At 35.4% G+C, this 22,014-nt stretch overlaps 1 protein-coding gene across 7 annotated transcripts in view; it reads right to left on the reverse strand.

The window, feature by feature from the left end:
* The window catches only part of SLC39A10 (solute carrier family 39 member 10), a 147,273-nt gene that overhangs the window by 22,463 nt on the left and 102,796 nt on the right, over positions 1–22,014 (reverse strand). For all 7 annotated transcript variants that reach the window (XM_061149106.1, XM_061149105.1, XM_061149109.1 and 4 more), the window contains 4 exons: positions 16,739–17,763; positions 14,671–14,878; positions 5,276–5,445; positions 3,023–3,211 (listed from right to left, as the gene is read on the reverse strand). In XM_061149106.1, the coding sequence (XP_061005089.1) occupies positions 3,023–3,211; positions 5,276–5,445; positions 14,671–14,878; positions 16,739–17,752 (1,581 nt within the window). In that variant the 5' untranslated portion in view covers positions 17,753–17,763. The remainder of the gene's footprint in view (positions 1–3,022; positions 3,212–5,275; positions 5,446–14,670; positions 14,879–16,738; positions 17,764–22,014) is intronic.

The raw sequence follows: 22,014 nt of genomic DNA on the forward strand, positions 1-22,014 counted from the left end.
CCTTTATAATCCAATTCTCACATCCATACATGACTACTGAAAAAAAAAAAACATAGCTTTGACTAGATGTACCTCTGTTGGCAAAGTAATATCCCTGCTTTGTAATATGCTGTCTAGGTTGGTCATAGATTTTCTTCCAAGGAAAAAGCGTCTTTTAATTTCATGGCTGCAATCACCATCTGCAGTGATTTTGGAGCCTAAGAAAATAAAGTCTGTCATTGTTTTCATTGTTTCTCCATCTATTTGCCATGAAGTGATGGAACTGGATGCCACGATCTTGATTTTTTGAATGTTGAGTTTTAAGCCAGCTTTTTCACTCTCCTCTTTCACTTTCATCAAGAGGTTCTTTAGTTCCTCTTTGCTTTTTGCCATCAGAGTGGTATCATCTGCATATATGAGGTTATTTGTTATTTCTCCCAGCAATCTTGACTCCAGCTTGTGCTTCATCCAGCCCAGCATTTCACATGATGTACTCTGCATATAAGTTAAATAAGCAGGGTGACAATATACAGCCTTGACGTACTCCTTTTCCTATTTGGAACCAGTGTGTTGTTCCATGTCCAGTTCTAACTGTTGCTTCTTGACCTGCATACAGGTTTCTCAGGAGGCAGGTAAGGTGGTCTGGAATTCCCATCTCTTGAAGAATTTTCCACAGTTTGCTGTGATCCACAGAGTCACAGGTTTTAGCATAGTCAATGAAACAGATGTTTTTCTGGAATTCTCTTGCTTTTTCTATGATCCAATGGACGTTGGCAATTTTATCTCTGGTTTCTCTGCCTTTTCTAAATCCAGCTTGAACCTCTGGAAGTTCATGGTTCACGTACTAGCTTGGAGAATTTGGGGCATTACTTTGCTAATATGTGAGATGAGTGCAGTTGTGCACTAGTTTGAACATTCTTTGGCATTGCTTTTCTTTGGAATTGGAATGAAAATCGACCTTTTCCAGTCCTGTGGCCACTGCTGAGTTTTCCAAAGTTGCTGGCATATTGAGTGCAGCACTTTCACAGCATCATCTTTTAAGATTTGAAATAGCTCAGCTGGAATTCCATCACCCGCACTAGCTTTGTTCCTAGTGATACTTCCTAAGGTCCAGTTGATTTCACATTCCAGGATGTCTGGCTCTAGGTAAGTGATTGCACCATCGTCATTATCTGAGTCATTAAGATCTCTTTTGTATAGTTCTTCTGTATATTCTTGCTACCTCTTCTTAATATCTTCTGCTTCTGTTAGGTCCATACCATCTCTGTCCTTTATTGTGCCCATCTTTGCATGAAATGTTCCCTTGATGTCTCTAATTTTCTTGAAGAGATCTCTAGTCTTTCCCATTCTATTGTTTTCCTGTTTCTTTGCATCAGTGTTAGAACACACAATTGAAAACAATTAGAGCCTCACAGTAATTCCAAAACTTTTTTATAACCCTGCAATTTGTATTGTGTTCTAAATTTGTTATTTACAGAGATGGACTTTAAATTGTTTATCTAATCAACTTCTTGATTCTCTCATTTAAATAATTCTCTTAATCACATTCTCTTCCCCATGCCATGACTCAAGACCTCTTCACCTCTCCTCTAAATATCCTGCAGTAATCTCTGATTCATTTCCTTCCAGTCAATCTTACCTTGGCATCCCTCCCACCATTGTCAATTCTTCAGCTATCCACATGACCTTTCACAAGCCAAATGCTGTTAGATCTCTTTTACTTTTCTCTAAGTTGATCCTTCCCAGGTCCTTTGACCACTCCTGAGGTAACACTTCCTGAATGCACCATCTTGATCAAATCTCCTCTGGAAGCAATTACATACAATGCCCTGACTAAAAGATGGCCATGAAAATTAAATACACTACTTGGAATATGACATGAAAATACAGATGAGAAGTAGGATTTATTTCCTCATGCATTTAGATGACAAGAAATCATGATGGATGAATCAAAGTTTCAGAGCTAGTTTGTAGATAGACAAGAAATAGAATCACTCTTTCTGAATCCCAGTTCAGAGTTCTATTCTAAGCCATATGTCCCAAGAGGACATATACAAAAACACATACATACACAAATAAGAATATATCTGTAAAAAAACAGCATTAAAGTTCTAAGAGTGGACTGTATATATTATGATGACAGTGACTACCCACTGTTCTTGAAGATTTTTTTTTTTCAGTATTTGTAGCTAATTAAGAAAATGTAAAAATTTTCTAACTTGTTGCTTTGTGAAGCTTTCTAAAAATGTCCTCTAGGATTTACCTAAACAGAATATACTGAAAACAATCAGCAGCAATGTCACAATCACGTTAATGAGATGTATTCAAGAAGAGCCTGAGAGACAGATGTGAACAGGAAGTGTGTAAATCATAGTGAATGACAGTATCTTATCTTCTTGTGGGAAAAATTCTTTTAGATATTTGTCTTATTCTACTAAAAGTGACCTGAAAGACAGTTCATGACAAACAGGGCATTTAATCAATAGTCTAGGTACCATCTCCAAAGTGTTTTGTTACTTTAAATGAACCACCAAATCCTTCATTTCATTAATATTTTCTTCCCCCAAAGCCCTCCGAATCTAAATTCTTCTTACCTCTAGTACTTACTTACACCACTGGCAAGACATTTCTGGTATAGAAATTTGTTGTGTGAGAACATTGTCATTAAAAGATATGTCAATGATAGCTTCTAATACTTGAAAATATTACCTATGAAGACCAATTAGACTTGCTTCTATTTATACATTTTTGCATTTTTAGTAAGCATAAATTGGTCAATATTTTTCCAGACTATATAAGTTAACTAGATAAGAAGCAACACAAAATTAACTGAAAATGGACTCCTATATCTTGATTATAAATGCTAAAACAAATGTAATAACAAAAAAAAAACTGGCAAAGATCAGTTTTTCCTCTGAAGACCATCTATTCAATGATATTTAACACATACCAACACCATGATTAAGAAAAAACACAAGGCCTTCCCGAAAATAAAGGTTTTGAGTTCTACCTTTCAGAAAACAAATAATTAAAAAATACTTACCCTTTGCTGTTTGTAGTGCTTAAACATTCTAATGCAATGTTCGATGATAAATAATAAGTAAATGCCTCCTAGAGCAACAAGTCCTTTCAATACAGCATCATATTCTTCCAGAAACTTCTTAGATTCGTGTCCATGAGAATGTCCATGCCCATGTGCATGTTGATGACTGTGATCATGTCCACCCTGAGACTATTAATGAGAATAAGAAAAGCTTCTAAACCAGAAATTAAAATGCTACTTTGAGAATATAATCTCCAGAAAAAAAAAAAAAAATCCCCTGTTACATCACTTGAATATAAGTAGTCTTCCATTCAATTTTGTTATACTCAGTGGCCTGGAAAGTACTACACTTCATGGTGAATATAAAACAAAGACCAAAAATTGCAAACAGCTATCGGGGTTAAGATATCAATACATCCTATAGTGACAGAATCAATCCAGGAGTAATAGAGGCAATGATGGGTCCTTTGTAAACTGAAGTAAATATGACCCAGATATAAGACTTATTATCATTAAAACTAAAATAGACTAATTTACCAGCAGGTAACCATTTCTAACTCCCTATAATCTAACTTTCTCTTAAGCTAATTTTTATAATATTTTTCTTTTATAAATTATTTCAAAGAAGTGATGAGATGTTATGTCTGCATATACTGTTGAACATGAGCATAAGTAATATAAACGTGTTTAATTTTCTACATTTTTTAAATCTTTAGCAAAAATAAATGTGTGTACAGAAACAAAGCTCTTTTAAAACTGCAAAACATGTAAGTTCTATCATATTAATCTTAGAGAATGTAAAAGAGAACTGGTCCTCAGTATTTTCCCTCCTTGTAACATTTATTTACATTCTTTCCTTATTTGCAAGTGGTCAACAGAAGAGGTTTCTAAACCTCTTAAAGAAGATAAGACCGTTACAAAAGGTAATAGCTTCATTTAATTAACACTTCTTAAGAAAATAAATAAGTTAAATAGCACTTAAACACTGTTTGCACTTCAACTGCTGGCCCAGTTCTGAAGCAGACTGTTGCTACACTTGGTGGCCAGGGACAAAGGGCAGGCAAGGGGTTAAAATAAATGGGAAAATAGGTCACATAGAATAAATGAGCAGCAAAAAATGCATATGCACAGTCTTAATATTAACTTTTTAAAAGGCAATGCCATACAGTGTCCCAGACACTAGATCGGGTCTTCTCAACCAGGAGTGCAGAAGGGAAGAACAGGTGTACCGAACACACAAATAAATACTGTCTCCCAAGTACTCCAGAAGGGAAGAGATGAGAACTTCAATATTCAAATCTATAATTTTACATTCAGAAAAGAAAAAAGCTCTGTTGTTTCCATAATTTGAAGGAAAGACAGCAATACTGGTTCAAATACTCTTAACTGGTAATAAGCCTTTTAAAAGGTTGAGAAGCAAGGAAACCAGAGTGTGGTGCATGTGCCCGCACAAGTGCTCCGGCATGGCTGACTCAGCCCACCAGGCTCTTCTGTCCATGGGATTTTTCGGGCAAGAATACTGGAGTGAGTTACCGTTTCCTCCTCCAGGGGGTCTTCCCTACCCAGTGATCAAAACAGCGTCTCTTGCGTCTTCTGCATTGGCAGGTGGATTCTTTACCACTGCACCAGCTGAGAAACCCAGGAGTGTGGACTTATCATATCATTAGAAGTGTTCCCAAATGTAAGAACACAAGTGGCACAGCAGGTGAAAAGATAAATGGCCCCATGTGTAAAGAGGTTAAACACCTAAAGTCATCAACTGAAGATGTCTGCCTGTTCCTGCTCAAATAAAGATGCCTGTGGAGCACTGGCTATGTGCACAATCATTATAAACTACCATATACATTTCTTCTAATGGCTTTCTTGAGAAACCACAAAGATAAAACACTCACTGATCACTAAATATTCACTTTCAGAACTGTTAATAGAGCATTTTTAAAATTTCAGCTTCACTGAGGTATAAGTGACATATGTAATTGTAAGAGAGTTAAAATGAGCATTGTGATAATCCAATTTGTATATGTTGTGACAAGTGAAGATATAACTGACACTATCAGTTTTTGCTATTTTAAAATCTAATAAATTCAATTTTAAAAACACTACTTAATTTAAAACTGTACAAATGAAAGAATACTTCATCCTATAAGCAATATAACAACAGAAATATTAGATTAGTATGCTACAGCTTGCTAATAAAGGACCCTCTTAGCTGAAATACTTTTACTTCTTAAAAAGATTTAAAAGGTTTCTTACATGGGGCAGTAGATGAAGAAGGGCGTCTCCACTCATTGTTCCTACAGCTAGTGCAACGAGGAATGTAAGAAGGAATTTGAAGCATCCTTGGTTAATGATGGGAACCAAGATCACGCCTAGCAAGGAAAGCAGGCTGATGACAGTGATAGAAATGATACCACAGATCCACGCTGTAGGAAGAAAGTCATGATCAATATTAGTATGCCATTATAAACAAAAAAGCTCCAACGAATAAACATAAAATAAATGAGTCATGGAAGACTGATTATCATACCCAGACTGTTTTTTAAGAAACTTTGTATTTTGGCACTACTGTGCTTAAAAACAAAACAATTATATTCAAGGTGGTTACCTTGAATACTTAAAAAAAGAATTAAACTCAGACCAAGTTATAAATAGTATTTTCAGTGATCCACCTTATTAGAAACAGGGGCTTAAAATGACTTAAGGCTGTGGTTCACTTACACTATTTAGATTTAAATAAAATTTTGCTAATGTTAAAGGGCACAGTCACAGCAATAAAACTGTTTACTTAGAGACTCTAATTATAAAACTCTCCTGTGAGCATTAAAGAATCTAAGTATCCAACACACTATAATCTATGGAAATCTTTCCAATACAAAGTCTAAGAAACTTAAATATTAGCTCCAAATAGAAATATACTCAGATAAGACCAAAAAAGCCTATTACCGGTTGCTTTATTGTATTTCATTTATTATTTTTACAAAAGATAATTCAGTCCTGCTTTCCTTGGTATCATCTTTCTTCCATACCCAGTTACAAATTCCCTTTCCCCCAATTTAGTTTTCTGTATAATTTACTACTTTTAAAAATTCACTATATAGTTTTAACTGTATCAGAGCACAGGAGAAATGTTTTCATGACTTATAAGAAACAGGTGGAATTTTGTGCACATTTCTTTTTCTAGGCTATTCATAAGCCGGTATCACAGATTAATGCCAGTGGTTCAGGGAGTGAGGCATTTTCATTTAAAATGAGAGATTACTTTTTTTAATGGCCTAAAACAAAATAGAAATGTTTTAAACTTTGTTTAATACTTACATAAAATTTCACTGAAGAGTGATACTTTAGAAAAGGTTTAATCTAAAATGATATTTTCCTAATCAAATCTAACAGGACTATAAATCTGCTGAAAGATTTTATGTCAAGTTTTATGATAAATGAATAAAGGAAAAATGCATTTCTTGATCAAGATAACTTAAAATTTTCAAAGACAGAAATAAAGATAGATAAGAAAAAACTTTAATTGACCTGCTAAATGCTAAACTATCAATAAAATTGTGTTTATTCACTGGACATTTTAGTCACACTAAACAATAACCTTAATGCTACAGCTAATTCTCGTTAGCTAAATTAGTTCTGAATAAAACAACAGGTCATCTGTTACTAATGGAAGCACTGTGATTTACCCTATATGTAACAGATAATTAGTACGATATAAACACTGGGAAGCTGAAGGGTCAAAATAGATTGAAACACAGCCAGAGACTGAATACACTGGCTTCCATCCTTTTTAAGGATTTGGGGGCAATAAAGGAACAGAAATTCAATTCTCAAAGAATCAAGGTCAAGGAAAGATTCATTATAAAGGCAACATCTTAGTTAGTGGATCCAAAAAATAAGGAAATTTCTCCCAACTATGGTTGGGACTACCAGGCACAGGGAACTGGGGTTAAAAACAAACAAAAAATAATGTGTCGTATAAAGAAAAATATAAGGTCAAACAAGGTTTAAAGACCGACTTCATAATGATGATCAAGTTAAGTTACTTTATTTGTGTGGGCCCCATGTAGATTGGAACAATAAAATCAAGTGGGTGGGAGAGCCTAGTTGGGGAAAAGAGACCGTTAAGTATACATGAAGTCAAGGAAGCAATCAAGTTACTGGTCAACTAAATGAAAAAAGCTTTGTCAAAACTACTGCAGCTCTCTAGCTCCAATCAAACTACTGGGGGGAAGATAATTTAAAAAGGAGAGAACAAAAGATACAATAACTAAAAGAGAAACACCAAGGCTAATAATGAAAACTCTAAACCTGCAGAATGTTTTACATATTAATATACAACTCTCCCTTCCCAAATATATTTTTCCTTAGTTTGTCAATAATCCAATCTAGAGGCAATATATCTCAAAAAGAGCCAATCTAAAAGATACTTTAATCAATAAATTAAAGAAAAAGAGCACAGAATAAAGAGTCTATGAAGCCATAAACATTTTAAAATTTCTGTGATGATTTACAATCTCAAGTGACTTTTGGTCAATTAGTCAAAACTCAAGTAACCAAATAAAATCAAATTTGGTGAAAATCAATTGCCAGTATGCTAACAGGTGAGCTAAATACATTGTAGTGTAAGTTGCTCAGCTGCGTCTGACTCTGAGACCCCATGAACTGTAGCCTGCGAGGCTCCTCTGTCAATGGAACTCTCCAGACAAGAATACTGGAGTGGGTTGCCCATTTCTTTCTCCAGGGGACATCCCAACACAGGGATCAAACCCAGGTCTCTTACATTGCAGGCAGATTCTTTACCGTCTGAACCACCAGGGAAGACCAAATACATTATAACTGAAGACCAATCACTAGCAGATTGATACACAAATTAGATAAGTGTTTACACATGTAATTAAAGGAGAGTCTGTGTGTTAAAGGGTATACAAGTTCATATGTGCCCAAATGGGTATATGTCACATATTGCACACTCCCAGGTATAATTTCTCACTTATCAGTGCTGTTAATTATATATCTTTCTCATACACCTTAGAAAGCAAATCTGTAAACTAAAAGAAATGTCTGATAGAGAGTAGCTCATTTAATGATTAGAAAACCACTGGTATTTGTGCTGACATTTGAAACTCAGAGAAACTCAAGAAAACATAATCCTGCAAAAGCCTTAGGTCACAGCATTGCCCAACATCCAAGAAGAAACTCAGATACATGCATGCCGGTATTCATTAGAGCATTATTCACAATAGGCAAGCATACATTGATGAATGAATGGATTAACAAAATGTGGTGTATATATGCCATGGAATATTACTCAACAATAAAAAGGGATGAGGTTCTGATACATGCTATAACATGGATGAACCTTAAAAACATTATGCTGAGGGTTTCTCTGGTGGCTCAATGGTTGAGTCCGCCTGCCAAGGCAGGAGATGCGGGGCTGGTCCTGGGCCCAGAAGGATCCCACGTGCCACAGAACAACTAGGCCTGTGTACCACAACTATTAAGCCTGTGCTCCAGAGACCAGAAGCCAAAACGACTGAAGCCCGAGGGCCCTAGAGTCCATGCTCCACAACAAGAGAAGCCGCCGCACCGCAACCAGAGAGTAGCTCCCCCCTCGCCACGGCTAAGAAAAGCTCGAACAGCAATGAAGATCCAGCAAAGCCAAAATAAATACATTTATAAAAACTAAAATAAAACTAAACAATTTCCTACATTAGGGAAAAAAAACATTATGTTGAGTATTTCACAATAAAGCAGACAAAAAGACAAACACTGTATGATTCCACTTAAATGAACTATCTAGAACAGTCAAATTCAGAGACAAAAGAAGATTACAGGTTACTGGGGACTGAGGTTAAGGGGGAAATGAATTATTGCTTAATAATTACATAGCTTCTATCTGAAAGTGAAAGTTGCTCAGTTATGTCCAACTCTTTCCAACCCCATGAACTATACAGTTCATGGAATTCTTCAGGCCAGAATACTGGAGTGGGTAGCCATTCTCTTCTCCAGGGGATCTTCTCAACCCAGGGACTGAACCCAGGTCTCCCACATTGTGGGCATATTCTCTACCAGCTGGGCCACCAGGGAAACCCAGCTTCTATCTGGGTTGGTGGTTAAGACAAAAAGTTGTAAAAAATAGTGTCATGGTTGTACAACATTGTGAATGTAATAAATGCACAATGGTTAAGACAGCAAATTTGACGTTATATATATTTTAGCATAATAAAAAAGTTAAATAGTTAGCTAAAAAGGCAAAGTCAAAACTAAACCCAAAGTCCCCTCTTCATCCATTGTTATTTCCAGTAAATCATAGTATTTTCAGAGAATACTTGGCCAAGTGACTTATTTATCACTTTTGTCTCTCCCAAAGTAGCTTCATATAAAAGGGAAGACAGCTTCATATAAAAGGATTTACAAGAAAAATAAGTATAATTAAACATGATAATAAGAAGAAATACTAACTTTATTAATCCAAATGGCAATCACTCTTTCAAAATTTGAGCTAATTAGGACAGAGGAAGAGGGACAAAAGGTTACTACCAAACTTGTAGCTACACAAGATTTTCAGAATATATGCCATTGAAAATACATGTAAGCATAAAGCTAATTAATTTCACATATCTATAACCCATCTAACACAAAGTATTACTTATTTTTGCCAGTGTCAAGAAATAAAAGAGCCAAATTTCCTATTTCAGATAAATCAGAATTTTTTATTTTCTATAGATTACAACTATTCCACCACAACTGTTTCATTAGCAAAATAGCCTTATTATCCCATAAGTTTATGTTATCATATGTTTTCTTATGCTGATTTCTTATTAATTTTAAATAATAATTTTAGCTTCCTAGCACTAAAACTTTAAGTAGTCATTCTCCTAACAAGTTATAAACATTCTTCAAGGAAAATTACTGTTTCTTTGACCTATGAATAATAAAGTTGTTTTGAATTTACTGTCCTTGAAATACTTTCCCACGCTATTTAAGTACATACTTATTTTCAGAATTAATAACATACACATTTAAAGCTCAAATATCATAATTTCCTAGATGTTAAAAAAAGCCAATAAAATTATTTTGATTTCCAACCAAATTATTTGTCTTTTTTAAATCACAATTTGTTTGGTATAAAGTCAAAAGAAACCCAAAATAACAATAAATGACAAATAATGAAAGGAATCTTGTAAAATTTATACCAACATCACTATGCAAACTATTAAGTACAACTAGCAAATGTTTTCTTTATTTGTACCCAGGATACCGTATGCAATAAAAAACACTAAATGTCTGAAACAAGCTTCACTTATTCTGCAAATTAGGTTGCTTAAAACGTTAAAGGTCTTCAAGCTTAGTTATTCACCAACTCCCTTTCTCATTATCTAGAGAGAAAATGCATTCTTTTAAAAAGAAGCACTCATCTGTGGAAACTTTCTAATTAACTTGGTTCAAAGCATGTGCAAGATGGCAGTTTTCTATACTGTTTCAGCATTTTAATTGGTGGAAAATGCTTAGCAGCCTATTCACAACCCCCTCCTTGGTAATTAAGCTAGGGTCAACTCTATGACTAAATGAGCCAATCTTGAGAAACAAATGATTTCTAACATCCACAGTATATAGCATATTTGGTTTACAGCAGTCTTTGAACAGTTAATGAGGTAGTAGCTGTGTCACTATGGGAGATTTATACAGAACAAGTTAACCTTCTTAAATGGTGCAGCAGTCATTAAAAATAATTACTAGCAGGGCATTCTAACAATTATTAACATCTATAAGGACATAATTAATTCAAGTTTCATTTCTGACAATGCTAATAACCACCTGCAAACAACTAATCAATATTCACTATTAGTCATGTAATTGTTTTCAAAGCAAGTACACTTTTCTCTAAGGTTTTTTAGATTGAATGAAGTGCAATTTTCAATATTACTATAGTCAAGCATCTGTCAACAGTTTTGTTAAAATATATAGACTGTATCAATATTATGACACAGACAACGCTAAGTCATAACCCACAGCTAATGTGAAAATAAATAACTAAAGTTTTTTAAGAAACTGTAGAAAAAGAAAAGGCTATTAGTTTTAACTCTAGATGCCTCAATCTTTTCAGCCTCCATTTTTCTCCTGTAAAGAACAAATGAATTTTATTTTTAATTAAGATAAATAATCTTAGAGCTAGCACACAGGTTTACTCCTGCCGGCGAGAATTTATAAGTGCCTGAGAGAGACACTGGCTCTCAAGATGTTTAGTTACCTACAAAGATCAATGAGCGTGAAGCCAACAAGGGGACATATTTTGTCTATCCAAAGATCATTATTCAAGTCTAGTGTGTGGACTCACTTTCTCTGCCCTTTCAGATCTTATCAGACTGAACCCAGCTTGTCTACAGAAGACTATTCTTAGATTTTTTTTCTAATGACTATCTATACTTAGAGGAATACTTACTTACATCAATATTTACCTGTACCACTTTCCTGTCTACATCTGCTTTATCCGTCAAAACACTAAACTCTCCTTATCTCCCTGTCACGTACATTCTGGCCAAGCACACTTACGAGCCTTCTCAGCAGGAAGCAGTGGCGCATAGCCCAGGGACAGGGCACAGTGGCTTATTGCCGGCTTTCGATGGAGAGTACTCTAGTTCCCATCACAGCTCTGTTACGTGATGTGGGCATGTTACCTAACTTCTCAAACCTCCTTTCCTCAGTAAAGAGAAGTAAAGAAAAACATCTAGCTCATGGGAATAACAAATTAAACTCTTGTAAAAGTGGAGTTTAAAATAGCACATGGCAATAAAGTTCTAATAAATATAGGCTATTATGATTAATTTATCCATTCTGAGGTTGTTATTTTCCTATTGCAAAGAAATTAACCAAGAATAGGTAGGAACCTAAGAGACTTAGTCATGTGTTGAGAGCATTTCTTTTATGTGTAACTCTTTTAAGCATTAAGGAATGTCTCTATCTCAAACGGAACTCTTATACTAGAATGTGATATTCATACACATGTCTACCTTATTGCTCTACTGCTCTACACTATGAAAACTTTTTAAATGCTGCCCTTTCAATCTTTTATCTATTTTATCAAAATTCTGTTTTTTCCAGCTCATATTCATACACATATATTTAGTCACTTTAATTACTATTCAATTGGTACAGAATCTGCCTGTGATGCAGGAGATCCCAGTTCAATTCCTGGAATGGGAAGGTCTGCTGGAGAAGGGAGCTACCTACTTCAGTACTCCTGGGCTTCCCTGGCGGCTCAGCTGGTAAAGAATCTGCCTGCAGTGTGGGAGACCCCAGTTTGATCCAAGGTTGGGAAGATCCCCTGGAGAAGGGAAAGGCTACCCACTCCAGTATTCTGACCTGGAGAATTCCATGGACTATACAGTCCACGGGGTCGCAAAGAGTTGGACATGACTGAGTGACTTTCATTTCATTTCAATACCACTATATCTTAGGCATTTCAACCAGAAGTGCATTCAACATGATTTTGCACATATGAAGTTCATGAAATACCACTCATTCTTCTTGAGAACACTGTATTATCAACGTACACTAGGCTGACTTACAGGTGTTCTTTCTAGGTTAGAAACAAAAGCTTATAGACTAATACTAAGCAATTTATTCATTCAATCAATATATGAGTGTTTACTTTTTGTCCAAATTATCTTTTATCTCAGGCACTAGTGATGCTCAGATGAAAGACCCAGTCACTTCCTTTAAGCAACTAAAGGCAAACAAAAAGATAACTAATCCAATTATTAAGATCCCTGAACTCTGTACCATGATGGCAATATCTGCAGGGTGTCAAGGTAGGGGTCTTAATTAAACCCAGTACAGTCAGTTAAGTTATTCCAGGGAGACCAATCATTGAGGAATCATAGTGGTCAGCCAAGCAGAGACACTTACAAAGTAAAAAGGCAGAGAAGAATCAAGGAAAACCAGCATAATCTATTATCATGGGTTTGTTAAAATTAGAGGGAAGAGGGAAGAAATAAATGGTGGAAAATAGAGATGTGACAGTAGGTATACATGGATCATATTCTGAAAAGCATGATTGGGGGGTAAAAACAAACATATAAACTTTGAACAACATAGTATAATGCAGTATTTTAAAATAAATGAGGAAAAATATACCTAGCACATCACATCAAATCCATGTCCTCATAGCTACTACTACTTTACAATATTAAAAAAGGTAAAGAAAATACTAGAGATCTAATGAAAATGTTAAGTAACATTAACAATGTATGGCAAAAATCACAAAGGGGATATCAGAATTTCCTAAATTTGGAAAATAGCACAGTGATTAACCTCAGACTTGGTGGGTTTTATCATTTACTAGGTCTGGGAACTGTGAGCAAGTTACTAACTTTTCTATACCTTACCTTACTTATTACCCATAAAAACAAGAATCATATAATACCTTCCTCAAATAATTCAATTAGTATTAAAATTTAGTGAAGAAAAGTATGTAAAACACTTTGCACATATGAATACCAAAATGATTTAAGTTTCCCAGAACTGAATTCTACCACTACTGCTCACTAGTTTTGAGACCTTGGAAAATTTTTTTAGGGTAGCATTCTCTACTTCATAGGATTGTTATGAGGAGTAAATGAACTGAGTATAGAACAGTGCCTACAATACATGTTTGTAAATAAATAAAAGTCCATGTATTAAATAAACAGTGGCTATCACTAAAAAGAAAAATCTATGTCAGAGCGTCCAAATAAATCTAGCTTAAGTGCTAAGCATGATCTATGAGGGGAACAGAAACACAGGCAGGGAAAGTTATGGAGTTATTTCAACAACTCAGTAAAGAACCAAGGAGGATATGAACTAAAGTTAAGACAGAGTGGACAGAACTGGAAAATACTTAAAGACTCACCTGGACTCAACAACTGATTATACAAGTGAAAATAGGAAATGAAAACAGAAACCATACATAGAGGAAAAATATCAAAGATTTTCAGATTTTATCAAAAGCATAAATTGGAATGACATTTGGGATTCAATAAGAGCTACAAATTTCCTATGGAATATAAGTTTCAGAAGGAGGTACCTATAAACATCAAGGTGGAGCAATCTAGCCAACTGGATATGATGAAAAAGTACAAAGAGAGAAGTTCAAAAATAGTTTTGATTTTACCCATTTGGTTTTACTATCTAAGTGACCATGATGAAGTTCATGTGCCAATTATTGGCATTCTGAGACATTCCTAGAGTTTAACCACATTAGCTCCCCTTTTCACGTCCTTAAAAATTTTGTAATCTTGGCTTTTCACTAGAGCCCCTCATCTTGCTAAGTATTAAGTAATTATAACATCATGTAGCTTTAATTAACGGCCCCCTTATTAATATTTGCCCATAAAGAAGAATCTGTTTATGAAAAACCTGCATTTCCTTTCCAATCTATTAGTTCTCTGCCCACAACAAAATGTTCCTATGTAATGCCAGAAGAGGTGAGTAAACTGTTATGCCTGTGTTCCTCCAACCTTTTCTAAACACACATACTTAAACATGATTAAAATATACTGAAAGACACAAAAATAAGGCAATCATTTGGAATTGCTTTCTGATTCCAACTATATTTTAAAAAAAGTACAGAGACTCTTTTGAGGAGAAAGAACTTAAATCTTTCTTACCTGATGCCCCTATATTTGCATTATCTTCAGGAACCTGATTTTTATCCTTATTTAAATCTTCAACTAAAAGTTTGTCAAAATGCTCAATACAAAGTCGGCTGTCAATCTGATATAACAAAGCAGGGCAAAGGTATGTAAATAGATCAGATGAGATTGGAGAGTTGGCACGATGACCATGGTATTTTAACAACTGAGTGACGTTCAAACACTGCAAGAAAATTGATAAAACAAATTAAGAGTACTTTAAGAAGATTAGGCAGAAAAAGTACTATATAGTAAAATATATTCTAAATATAATTTTAAAATAATCTGCAATATAAATATCTACTACAAAGAATGATTTTTAATAGGAATTTAGGATAGGAGAGAATTCAACCTGATTACCCAAAACTTTTTATGGATTTTAACCATTTTCCACTGCAACATATAAAAGATAATGACTTTCTGCCATTAATAAGCATGATTTAGAACTACAGTCCCAAGATCCTGAAGGAGTGAAGAAAAAAAATAACTTCCCTAGGCAAAGTGCAATCATCAGTTGCTCGAGATTGTTATTCTGTAAATAGACTTAAGAGTACTTTAATAACTTTATATTAAAATATAAAAGGATACAGACATTTTTACTACCTAAGGTACCCCAGAAGAATATGGTATAGTGAAATCCTATCCCAGTGCTAAAGCTTTATCCAGTAGAACTTTTTAATTACAAAGTATAACAAAACTAAGAAGAAAACAAATAACAAAAAAAATTTGGACCCATCACTACATAAATATCTAAATCTAAGGGAACGGAGTATCTCTTTTCCACATATATGCACTCTGGTTGCATGCTTGCTTTTTGTATCTACAATGCAAAAACACAAAATCAAAACATACAAACAAAAGTGATTTTTCCTCAGGTCAAGTCTTTACATGAGGTACTACTACCCTAATGCACAGACCATTTCCAGAAATCTTGAAAAAATCTCCATTATGCATCAGGCCTATGAGGATACAAAATAATAAGACTGATGATCCAGACCCCACAAATAGAATCCAAAGAATAAACACTATTTAGTTATGATAATGTCTAGTTATTATCGACAAGAGACTCTAGGATATTACCCATAGTAATAAATTAACAATTTCTTTAAAAGTACACTAAGATTTTAAAATTTGCTGAAAACCAAATATCTAGTGATTTGCCTAGTAAAGAAACAAAGATATTTACTTAGATGTAAAACACATTTCAGTAATAAGAGACGAAAACAAAGGTTTTGAGGTCATTTTCCACAATAGATGCTGCTTTTTATACATCTGAACAATAATAAATTCAACAGCTTTTCCTAAACTTTAATGAGAGCTAAATGTAAGAATAAGGATATTGATATACTTTTAATGAAACAAAAATGTTTTTAAGGTGAATAGCTGTTTAAAAATCAAGAAGTAACAAATCAAATGTGAAAGTATTCAAAGGAGAACAAAAATTTAGAAGAAAAAGAGAACCATCCCATTGCTCTTGGCATTTCTCATTATTATATCTTTTTGTATTCACTGTTCATCTGTCAAAAGCATGAGAAAAGACTAATATGAGCATGTAGGTCCTGTGATAAAGTGACAGAGAAAACAAACCTACCACACGTACAAAATACCTGACTTTGGAGCGAGATCAGTGACTGGGAGTCATCTGTAGTTAATTCAATAAGTTAATTATTATGAAGAAGAAACTGTCTAAACAAAAAAAGGACTTCAATTTTCAAGCATCTAGAAAGCGGTTAACAGAAACAACACATAACCTAACTTGGAGAGTCAAAGCAAGTCTTAAGCAAGAGAGTAAAATAAGGAATAAAAGAAATATACTTTCTGACAACCTTTAAACATTTAGAATTGAAGGAGCCCAAATTTGAAAACAAACAATCCAAGTAAAAATGCAGATAAAAATCTTTAATCTGATTTTTATCCCTTAATGTATTTTGTAACTGGAAACAAGTTTGAATACGGTTGTCTATTCCTCTGTTACTTTTCTTTTTACCTAAGAGTACTTCAGGATCATCTGAGAATTACAGAGCAACCACCTTATTCTGCTTACCTCATGTTGACGATCATCTTCATTATGATCTTTGTGACTAGCAGCTGAATAAATTGCACTTTTTTTAACATGTGGTGCTTCTCGCTTTCTAGTATGTCGAAGTTCACCTTCAATATCAGGATCAAGATCTTGGTGTCCATGACCAGGATCATGACCATTATGTTCTGGAAGACGTACATGAGAATGACCTGGGTTATGTACACGATCAGGTTTGTGGACCCGATTATGTTCATACTGTTCACCCTGATCATGGTTAGAGGGAAAACCTGGTGCAGTAACCCCAGAATTTTCATTACTTTTCTTCTCTTTTCTCTTCCTCTTTCCTTTTGGTAGCTTACTTTCAGATTGCTCCTGTGTTTTATTGGTCTCTGTTGAAGGTTCATGACTAGGCTCCCCATGCTCACCATGAGTAATGGAATCATTAGGAAAATGGCGAGTAGTGTTATGATCAAGGTGATGGCGCAAACAGTGGTGATGACATAAGCGATGACTGTGGTCATGCATATGTTTATCATCAGATTTGACAGACACTTCAATTGTCTCTTTCTCTGGATCACACTTACGGTTTCTTTTTGCTGATACACTGGTCACAGTTTGATTTTCTGAATTTAAGTGATTATGGGAATGCTGGTGGTTATGTGAGTGAAAATGCTTTCCCTCTTGAACTGCCAAAATATCTAAGTGAGAAACATGATCGTGGCCAAGATCCTCATGATTAATCTCAACTACTTTTATCTCTCCAAGGCCCAAGTTTGTTAAAAGTTTCTCCAGACCAAAAAAGGATAGTCTTCCATTTTCACCATAACGGTCAAAAAGTTTTGCAATATAATATTTTTTTTCATTTTCAGCATCCAGCACTGAAAATTCGCTTGACTCCGATTCTGTCATTCCACGATGGTGTCTGTGATGCTCTTCAGAACCATGGTCATGTTCTTCATGGCAATGGTTGCAATGATGGAAAATAAATGTCAGCAAACAAATGAGGCAAAATTTTGTGTGCATATGTACCTTCATTTCTATTTTTCCTAAAGGGAAAGAAAAATAAGCATTAGTTTATACTTATGCACATTAAAAATAAACAAAACTTTTCAGCAATTGCCAATTTACTAGGCAAATGTTTTACCTCATTTCTTTCATGATTATGAATTGTCCTTTCCTTCTTCAATCCCCTATAAAAATAGCCCCTTTTATCAGAATATTGTATAGCCCTTCAAATTAATACAAGTTTGCTTAAAACTCACCTGCAAGATTACTGACTCTCTTTTAAGCACAATACTTTATGGTCTATGTACATTTATACAGGAAATGTTGGCTTTCTTCCTATCGGGCCCTTTACAAAAAAGTTTATTGGTTTCTGTTCTTGACACCCTGACCAGTACAATAATGTAGTAAGATGAAATATAATAAAAAATGTGTAAGAATCAGAAATGAAACTGTCATTATTCACAAATGGCAGGACTGGATATGCAGAAAGTCCAAAAGAAACTGTAAGAATTCATAAGTTAATTTAGTACAATTGCTAGACCTAAGGACAATTAATTGTATTTCTCTACACCAGCAATAATTAGAATATGAAATTAGAAGTTTATAATTTATAGCAGCAAATAGCTAGAAATAAATCTAACAAAAAGCTAGAAATAAATCTAACAAATCTTTTTCCTAACAAAAGATGTGTAAGACTTTTTCATAAAAAAAGGATAACATATTACTGAGAAGTGAAGGACCTAAATAAATGGATGGTTTTATCATGTTCAAAATTGGATGTTTTAGAGATCCAATGTAATGCCCAACTAAACTTCCAAAAGTTATTTGATGAAAACTGATGAGGTGTTTTTTAAAGTTTTATTTATTTATTTATTTATTTTTGGTTGCCCTAGATCTTCACAGCTGAGCATGGGCTTTTCCCAGTGTGGAAAGCGGCAGCACTCTCCAGCTGGGGTGCGCATGCTTCTCCTTGTAGTGGCCCCTTGTGGTGCAGAGCACAGGCTGGAGGGCGCGTGGGCTGCAGCGTTGCAGCCCTTGGGCTCCAGAGCACAGGCTCTACAGAGGTGCAGCATGGGCTTGGCTGCTCTGCGGCATGTGGTATCTTCCCGGACCAGACCAGTGTTGAACCCATGCTCCCTGCACTGGCAGGCAGATTCTTCACTACTGAGCCACCAGGGAAGCCCCTTGTTGAGGTATTTTTAACGTTTATCTGGACACAGAAAGGGCCAACGAACAAGACACTCTGTCTACCAGTTACTAAAGATGGTGTGGGTATTTGGTGTAAGAACAAAGAATGTAGTATGCAAAGAGAAAAATTTTCTTTTCCTTGGAGCTTAGTCAACTAGATATCCATATAGAAAAAGAAGAAAACTTGACTCCCACCTCACACCATATGTAAACATCAATTATAGATGGATTGTAAATGTAAATCTAAAACAGTAAATTTTAGAGTAATAAAGGGTCCAAAACTGTACTGCCCAATACAATATGTTAAAAAAAATTACTAAGAAGCACCTTGGCCTCAGGCTTAGTTTGCTCTTAAGCAGACAAAACAAGCATTTTAAAATTAGTTTTACACGGTGATATTATTAGTTAACACAATGTAGCTTTTTACAAATATTCTTAAATACTTTAAATTGGGTTATCATGTAATCATATTACATACCTTTCAACAAAAACCCGTAAGCAGCAAGTTAATTTCACATAGTCCAAAACTTCAGCAGACTGTCATTGAATTGAGTGCTATTCATTATTTTTGGAAGTGGCCGCAAGCAGCTACTTAAATTTCAGTTCAGTTCAGTTGCTCAGTCGTGTCTGACTCTTTGTGACCCCATGAATCGCAGCACGCCAGGCCTCCCTGTCCATCACCAACTCCTGGAGTCCACCCAAACCCATGTCCATTGAGTCGGTGATGCCATCCAACCATCTCATCCTCTGTCGTCCCCTTCTCCTCCTGCCCCCAATCTTTCCCAGCATCAGGGTTTTTTCCAATGAGTCAACTCTCCGCATCAGGTGGCCAAAGTATTGGAGTTACAGCTTCAACATCAGCCCCTCCAATAAACACCCAGGACTGATCTCTTTTAGGATGGACTGGTTGGATCTCCTTGCAGTCCAAGGGACTCTCTCTCCTGTCGGTTTTGAGATTGCACCCAGGAACTGCATTTTGGACTCATTTGTTGACTATCATGGCTACTCCATTTCTTCTAAGGGATTCTTGCCCACAGTGGTAGATATAATGGTCATCTGAGTTAAATTCACCCAAGCCAGTCCATTTTAGTTCACTGATTCCTAAAATGTCGATGTTTACTCTTGCCATCTCCTGTTTGAGCACTTCCAATTTGCCTTGATTCATGGACCTAACATTCCAGGTTCCTATGCAATATTGCTCTTTACAGCATCAGACCTTGCTTCCATCACCAGTCGCATCCACAACTGGGTGTTGTTTTTGCTTTGGCTGTCTCTTCATTCTTTCTGGAGTTATATCTCCACTGATCTCCAGTAGCATATTGGGCACCTACTGACCTAGGGAGTTCACCTTATACTTAGAGAACTTTTAAAAAATTGTATTTATTTTTAATCAAGAATAATTGTTTTACAATATTGTGTTGGTTTCAGCCATACAGCAACATGCATAAGCCATAAGTATACATATGTCCCCTCCTTCTTGAACCTCCCTCCAACTTCCCATTGCTCTAGGTTGTCACAGAGCCCTGGACTGAGTTCCCTGCAGCATACAACAAATTTCCAAACAGTAGGGTATAGGTTTCCCTGCTACTCTCTCCATTTATCCCACCCTCTTCTTCCCAGCATGGTGTCCTCAAGTCTGTTCTCTGTCTGCGTCTTCACTACCACCCTACAAATAGGTTCATCTGTATCATTTTTCTAGATTCCATATATATGTACTAATATACGGTATTTGTTTTTCTCTGAATTCACTCTGCATAATAGGCTCTAGGTTTATCCACTTCATTAGAACTAACTCAAATGCACTACTTTCTATCACTGAGTAATATTTCATTGTGTATATGAACCTCAGCTTCTTTATCCATTCAGCTGCCAATGGACCTCGAGGTTGCTTCCATGTCCTAGCTATTGTGAACAGTGCTGCAATGAACACTGGGGTACATGTTTCTTTTTCAATTACAGTTTTCTCAGGGTATACACCTAATATTGGAACTGTTGGGTCACATGATAGTTTTATTTCTAGTTTAAGGAGTTGCCATACTGTCTTCCATAGTAGCTGTTATCAATTCACATTCTCACCAACAGGGCAAGAGGGTTCCCTTTTCTCCACACCCTCTCCAGCATTTGTTGTTTGTAGATTTTTTGATGATGGCAATTCTGACCCAGGCGAGTTGATCTCTCAGTGTAGTTCTGATTCGCATTTCTTTAACAATGAGTGATGTTGAACATCTTTTCATGTGTATATTAGCCATCTTTATGTCTTCTTTGGAGAAACGTTTGTTTAGGTCTTCTGTCCACTTTTGGATTGAGTTGTTTTTCTGGTTTGAATTTCATGAGCTTCCTATGTATTTTAGAAACCAATCATTTGTCAATTTTTTTTTTTTTTGCTTTTTTCCCACTCTGAGGGTTGTTTTTTCGCCTTGTTTATAAAAGTTTCTTTTGCTGTGCAAAAGTTTTTAAGTTTAATTAGGTCCCATTTGTTTAGTTTTATTTTTTTATTTCCATTACTCTAGAAGCTGACTCTAGGATTAGTCACAGAGGATCTTGCTGTGATTTATGTCATAGAGTGTTCTGCCTATGTTTTCCTCTAAGAGCTTTGTAGTTTCTAGTCTTACATTTAGTTCTTCAATCCATTTTGAGTTTATCTTTCTGTATGGTGTTAGGAAGTGTTCTAATTTCATTCTTTTACATATAGCTGTCCAGTTTACCCAGCACCACTTATTGAAGAGACTGTCTTTTCTCCATTGTATATTCTTGCCTCCTTTGTCAAAGACAAATCCATACACCTATGGGTCCCCTATCTCTAGGCTACCTTGTTCCATTGGTCTATAGTTCTGTTTTTATGTCAGTACCATACTGTCTTGATGACTGTAGCTTCATAGTATAGTCTGAAGTCAGGACGGTTGATTCTTCCAGCTTCATTCTTCTTTCTTAAGATTGCCTTGGCCACTCGGGGTCTTCTGCGTTTCCATACAAATTGTGAAATTTTTTGTTCTAGTTCTGTAAAAAATGCCATTGGTAAATTGATAGGGATTGTACTGAATCTGCAGACTGCATTTAGCAGTAGAGTCATTTTCACAATATTGATTCTTTCAACCCAGGAACAT

Source organism: Dama dama, chromosome 8 (assembly GCF_033118175.1).
Source record: "Dama dama isolate Ldn47 chromosome 8, ASM3311817v1, whole genome shotgun sequence".
NCBI lineage: Eukaryota > Metazoa > Chordata > Mammalia > Artiodactyla > Cervidae > Dama > Dama dama.